The 6,119-nt window shown below is 47.2% G+C and overlaps 1 protein-coding gene across 1 annotated transcript in view; it reads left to right on the forward strand.

Annotated features, from left to right (window-relative positions):
* The window catches only part of LOC104083987 (inner centromere protein-like), a gene marked incomplete at its 5' end in the record, with an annotated part of 17,438 nt that extends 11,635 nt beyond the window's left edge, over positions 1-5,803 (forward strand). Inside the window, 6 exons of the mRNA XM_009587673.1 lie at positions 898-1,008; positions 1,352-1,482; positions 1,699-1,780; positions 3,018-3,128; positions 4,771-4,927; positions 5,598-5,803. Coding sequence (XP_009585968.1) covers positions 898-1,008; positions 1,352-1,482; positions 1,699-1,780; positions 3,018-3,128; positions 4,771-4,927; positions 5,598-5,803 — 798 coding nt within the window. The remainder of the gene's footprint in view (positions 1-897; positions 1,009-1,351; positions 1,483-1,698; positions 1,781-3,017; positions 3,129-4,770; positions 4,928-5,597) is intronic.
* Positions 5,804-6,119: the final 316 nt, after the last annotated feature.

Below are 6,119 nucleotides of genomic sequence, written 5' to 3' on the forward strand. Positions count from 1 at the left end.
TAATCGCAACCGGGAAGTTTTCCTACTTGTGCCCTCCCGATTCTCTCCCCCATCCCACCGGAGGGGGCGGGTGAGCGAGCGGCTGCGTGGAGTTTGTTTGCTGGCTGGGGTTAAACCACGACACCTTGTCTGGCCCTCTTTTGAGGACAGGTAGAAGATGAAGAGCATGCTAGGATGCGCTGTTGATGGCTGCGTGTGGACAGTGTTGCTGCTTTTATACAACCCTGCAGGTTCTGTGGGATTGAGGGAGGCTGTGCCTCATTGACCTGGAGCCCTAGCAGCCTTTGGGAGAAGGATGGTTGCTCAATTTGGGGGGAGGACCTTTGGAAAGGGTCAGCCTTAGAAAACAAAGGAATTGTGCTCCTTTCAGCCTTTCCCAAAACCTGAGTGGCCAAAAGTACTCCCAGCCCTGGCTAGTCTGCTACTGTGGGCATGCTAGTGCTTCTACTGGGACAGACAGCGCAGGTGAAGGAGCTGTGTCTCTGGGGCTCAGTCAGCTTTCACATCCCCAGTTCGTACTGCAGTTCGGTTAGTCAACAGCAGCACTGCAGGCAAAGCAGAAACCAGATGCTAGATCCCCTTGTTCTGCAGAGAATCACTTACAAGATGGAAGCATGTATTTTGGGGTTGCGTAATGGTCTGTGTACTCCTCTCTCCTGTCACTCCAAGCGATGGGTGTCTCTTCACGTGGCCTGCAGTAAGTGGTCGACTTGCTGCACAAGGTTGGCACTAAGTCCAATGCACATGTGCCTCTTGCTGGGTGTTGGGTTCTCAGCCTCATTAGGACCTGGAGTATCACAGACTTCAGACTTCAGAAGCAGTCCCCGTCCTCCATTTGGACGAGGCTGTGAGGTGTGTCCTCGGGGGCGGTGCAGCAGACGTGTGTGGCTTTCTCAGGTGCGCTTCTCCCAAGTGCGAGAAGAGAAAGTGGCAGAGGAGCGGAGCAAGAAAAAACTGTCGAAGAAGCATGGGGAAGCTGATGCACGGAAGCAGAAAGCACTGAGAGTGGTAAGAGCAACTGTAGGTCCCTCCTGCATGTAGAAAAGGAAAGGAGTAGCAGGGAACCCATGCACTGTTCTGACTGGTGGGACAGGGAAAGGTTACTGCCTCTCCTGCTGCAGGGATTTTAGGGTCTGTGCTGCAAGATTTCTGTCTAGACAGTTGATGTTGGGTTTGAACACAAGGGTACCTGTGAGGATAGAAGGGAGAGACTGCCCAACTGGTAGGCAGGCCATGGAGGGTAAGAATGAGATATAACTAGCACAGGTTTGTCAAAGCATTGGCTTCATATCCTCCTGTCTTTAGCCACTTGAGATGGAGGGTTACAAGAGTTTTCTTCTTTCTTCTTCAGGAGGAAGATGAATTTGAGCAGCAAGAACCACTGCAGAAAAGGAGAGAGGATGAAGTGAAAGAAAAAAGAAAGAAAGTCTTGGAACTGAAAAATCTTGTAGAGCAACCGCAGGTGGAACAAGTGAAGGAGAGGTATTGGCTTGTTTCTATACTGGAGGAGGGGACTTGGCAACAGGCGGGGTGAAGCAGTAAATATAAATAGTATTGCTGAAATTGGGAGACTGGTGTGAGTGTCAGGCTGTCCCAAGGGTTTGGGGTGCTGAAGCAAGAGGCTGTAAGAAAGCTGGGGAGGGGGGGCGGGCGGACATGCTTTCCTCTATAACTAAATGATAGGGTTTTTTCCCCCAGGGATCACAAACAGCAAGAGAAAGAGGAGGCCCTCCAACTGCAGCTGGAGTCAGCAGTGTTGTTTACTGAAAAAAACATAAAGGTGGGGAGTTGAAGTGGCCTTGGAACAACTTCTCTGTTGTAAATTAGTGAGGCATAGGATACACAGACTTCTTTTAAGATCAGACTCGTTTTCCAAGTGCTGTGTTACTGTATAAGGTTTTAATATTTGCTGTTATGTTATTTAGAGGAACAAATACAATAAAACCAATAACTAGCCAAACATGTTATTGTAAGGAGTTGGGGTTTGTGCAAGAATAAGCCAACTCTGTTGATAAAGTTGGGGTTGACTGTTTTCTTGTTAACAGGTGAGCCTTCTCAGCCCCATCACAAGATGGATGACAGCCATACAATGGCACTTTGAACAACACCTCCAAATGGCATTCACTGATACTTAAATGAATATGGAAATTAGTAAGAGTTTGTTTTTTCCTACTATATTCACTCACTGTATTTTGAGGATGTGATCCCCATAACAACCTTCGGGTATCATATGGCTTCAGGTAACTTCATTTGCACTTATACAAAGAATGTTATGGCTTAAAGTCAAGGCTGTTTGTCTCAAAACATCACAGTAACATTTTGTTTCCACTGCTACTCCTCTTAAGGATAAATTCCTCCTTCTGAGTTTGCTCTTGCTGCTCTTATTCACTAGGTCCATGACATTCAGACTCCTATTTGTGAGATAGATAGATATAGAGATATAGAGATATATACATGCTAACTATAATTTTAATGAAGGTCTAAAATCTTCATATGTTGCCAGCACTGGGCTGGAGTGAGCCACAGCAAAGTTCCTCTAGATAAGAGAGAAGTTGAATACAATTCAAAGTGCCTGCAGCTCTTGCCGTCCTGTTAGCTCTTCCCTACTGAGTAGTATGGGAGAAGAAACTCCTGGAAAAAGTGTTTGGGTTGAAAAGGAGCTTAAGCAGTGACAATTTTTTCTCCTTATCAGGAGGAAGAGAGCCCAAAAGAGCAGCACCAGCTGCCTGGGCAGAAGAGAGACAAACAACTAGAATCCATTGCTGTGGCTTCTAATACCTGGCTCAAAGCCGTAAAGGTGAGTGTGGGCTCTAGAAACCTTGTTGGTCTGGATCTCAGCAGACAGGAGTGGCTTTATCTTTGAGTCTTGGGTTTGGTTTTTCTTCTGCAGAAGACACAGAGGGACTGAGGATTTTTTGCAAGGGCCCCAGAAAATATGGGTCGGTTCCAGAGGTAGTCTGGTTGTTATGCTTGGGTGAACATGAATGAAGAATGACTTAATTCTTGCGTCTTAACAGGAGGAAGGTGGTCTGCAGCAGTCCCAGCAGCACCTGGGAGAGGAGGAAAAAATCAAGCAACCAGAAGCATTGACTGCTGCCTCTGGCACATGGCTGAGCAAAACCGTAAAGGTGAGTCCTGGTTCCAGCAGAGCCCTCAAACAAAATGAGTCTGTGGTGTCTAATTGGCTCCTGTGGTTTGGAGCCAGCCTGCAGATTTATTATCCATCAGTGATGGAGCAGGAAATGAAGTCCTCAAGTGTAGGCTGTTGGGGTTTAACAGGTGTCTGTGCAGAGGATGGGGCTGTCTGTCGTCTTGGATGGTTGGCCGAGAGCTCAGCACAGGGGGAACCTGAAGGAAAAAAGTGTGTTACCTTGGAAAAGATGTTGGAAATGGCCACAGGATGGCAGCACATCATGAGGTGTCAGCTTAGCCTGGAGCGGCAGTGTAGCAGCCCTGATTCCGGCCTGCTGGTGAAGTCTGGCTGTTGCGTCTCCAGGAGCCTGTTTGATTTGGAGCTGCTTAGACCTGATAACTTGAGGGGTGGAGAAAAAGTCGCTCAGAGTCAAACAGACTTGAGTACTGCCTCTGCCGGTAAACTCTCTTGTCTTGGGGCCGACAGACTCCTCTTCCTGCTCGACTTCTCTGTGCTGTGACTCATGTCAGAGCTCTAGGGAATGAAAACCAGATCTGCCATGAAACTTGTGAAGGGGTTTGAGTGGTAGAACCACATGTGCAAAAGCCAAGTGCTTAGACACACATGGTGTGTTCTTCTAAGGCTTTTCTACAAGAAACAGGAGGGGAAAAGGTTAAAAGTAGTTATCAAATCACTGAGCACAGTGACAGGTTTTGTATTTGTACAGATGTCTGTATACTTCTGCATTCCCTCAATGCAAAGAGTTCTGCAGAATTAGGCTTGCCTTCCTGGTTTATTCGCTGGTCAGCACCTCTAGGTACTCCTGTACTACACACAACTGTCAGGTTTTCTAGTCATCCCTGTCCCTCACCACAAAGCCAGGACGTGTCTCCGAGCTTTGGCTTGCGCTGTTCTGACCTGCAGCTTCAACGTGAAATGGAGCCCTGGCTTCTTTCTGGCCGGTACTGGCAGGCCCTTCCTGGCAGCTTGGAAGCTGCAGGGTAGGCAAGCGGCTGTTTCAGCTCTGCAGTTTACAGTCTCTGCTGCAGTACACAGTCCCTTGCTACAGCTTGGCTATCGAGGGGCCATGGTTTTGAAGCAAAGTTCAGTTAAAAAAAAGCCAAAAGGATTTGAGCACTTCTGGGTTTTACTGAAAATCTCAACCCAGGTTACCTGTCAAGTAGGAATACTATAGATGTACAGTTAATGTGTAGATCAAAGGCTTCCCATACACAGGTAGGTGACCTTTTTGGCTCTCCTGTTTTTTGAACTAGGGATGAAAATGAGTGTGAATGATGCATCTGCTTTAGAAAGTCAGCTGTCAGCTCTTGTTTCTGGCTACCTTCCCTTTACAGTGAAGTTCCTTGCCCAGCATGTGGCATTGGGAACTCACCTCTTAACTCACGGCTTGTGCTCAGTGTGAGGGTACTGCCTGAATACCTTAACAGCATCTTGCAGTGGGATGTGAGCTGCGACCTTAGAACAGTCTGTTCGTCTTGCTGGTGCCAGAGCTTTGGGGTGCCTGCAGAGGGTCAGATGGCATGGGTCTGGTAGTCAGCCTGCCCCGGCAAGGCAAGCTCTCCCGCCAGACTGGAAGGTCTGCTTCCTGCTCTAATCAGTGCTGTCTCTGGTTTCAGAAATCTATCTCCACATCCTACTTAGGGCCCCCGAAGGGCACAAAGGAATCCAGATCCCCAAAGGTAAATGAAAATAACTACGGGATGGATCTGAACAGCGATGACTCCACAGATGATGAGAATGAACCTCGGAAGCCTGTCCCTGCCTGGGCTGAGGGTAGGTGCCAAGTGTGGTTTGGTTTCCTTTGATTCCTTCCCTGGGAAGCTGGAGCTTTCCAGATGCACTTGGTGCCATCTCAGCTTCCCCAAAGTGCAGTCCAGGAGCGTGTGAGACTTCAGCAGTGCTGGCAGCCTGCTGGCTCTGAGTGGTAAGGGGGAGTGGAGCTGCTTTCCTGCAAGTGCTGTTGTGTTGAAGTTAAGCCAAAGACCTCTGTGCATGTGTTTAGATCCAAGGGCGTGAAAAGAATGGTGGGGGCTCGCTGGTAATGAGGCAGCCCATTCTCCTGAGGGAGACCAAGGTGTGGTGGGTTTATGATATGTCTAGTGTGCTGAATAACTTAAAACAAGTGCTGTGGCAACCTGAAGATGGGTGTGGGGTTCAAAGCTTTGCAATGAGCAGGAAAACTGTTAATCACACTCACTGTACAGGTAATAGTTTTTCAGGCATAAAACAAGCGCTGTGGCAACCTGAAGATGGTTTGCAAATGAGCTCAAAGCTTTGCAATGAGCAGGAAAACTGTTAATCACACTCACTGTACAGGTAATAGTTTTTCAGGCACGGAAAAAGAGTAACTGTCCTGCAGGCTCTAAGGGAAAGGGCACCTTAAGTAGAGCACTGAAGACTTATTTATAATGAGTCTGCTTCTCTGATATGGTTGTTTCCATAGGGTCTCAGCTTAATCAAGCCATTTTACACCAATACTATCACCCAGTGAACATTGACCAACTCTTTGGCCTAATTCCAAGCCCTAAACTGGAGGATATTTTTGGCAAGAGCAAACCTCGATACTTCAAGCGCACAAGCTCAGCAGTTTGGCATTCCCCGCCTGGGACCAAATCTACCTGTGGCCCATCTTGCAACTTCAAAAACTGAGAAAATGCAAAGAAATGTGTTTTACGACAATATGGTGTATCAGTTTGTGTTTTCTTAGCATGCAGCATATTTACAATTTTAAGCTTTTTTTTTTTTGTACAAGAATAAAAATGTTGAATAAAATCCTGTTGCAATAAACACTCTATCAGTGTTTTTCTCTTTCCTTTCCCCCACCATGGTGGGATGATGCTTCTGGATGGTTGATCTGAGATCAATGGCTGTGGTTTCTGCAAGTGAAAATGCAGATGTTTGAAGACATCATATTGCACCATTACGTATTTCCTCAGACTTCTTGCACAAGGAAGCTATGACATTG

The sequence above is a fragment of the Fulmarus glacialis genome, unplaced genomic scaffold (assembly GCF_000690835.1).
Source record: "Fulmarus glacialis isolate BGI_N327 unplaced genomic scaffold, ASM69083v1 scaffold32810, whole genome shotgun sequence".
In the NCBI taxonomy this organism is placed as follows: Eukaryota; Metazoa; Chordata; class Aves; order Procellariiformes; family Procellariidae; genus Fulmarus; species Fulmarus glacialis.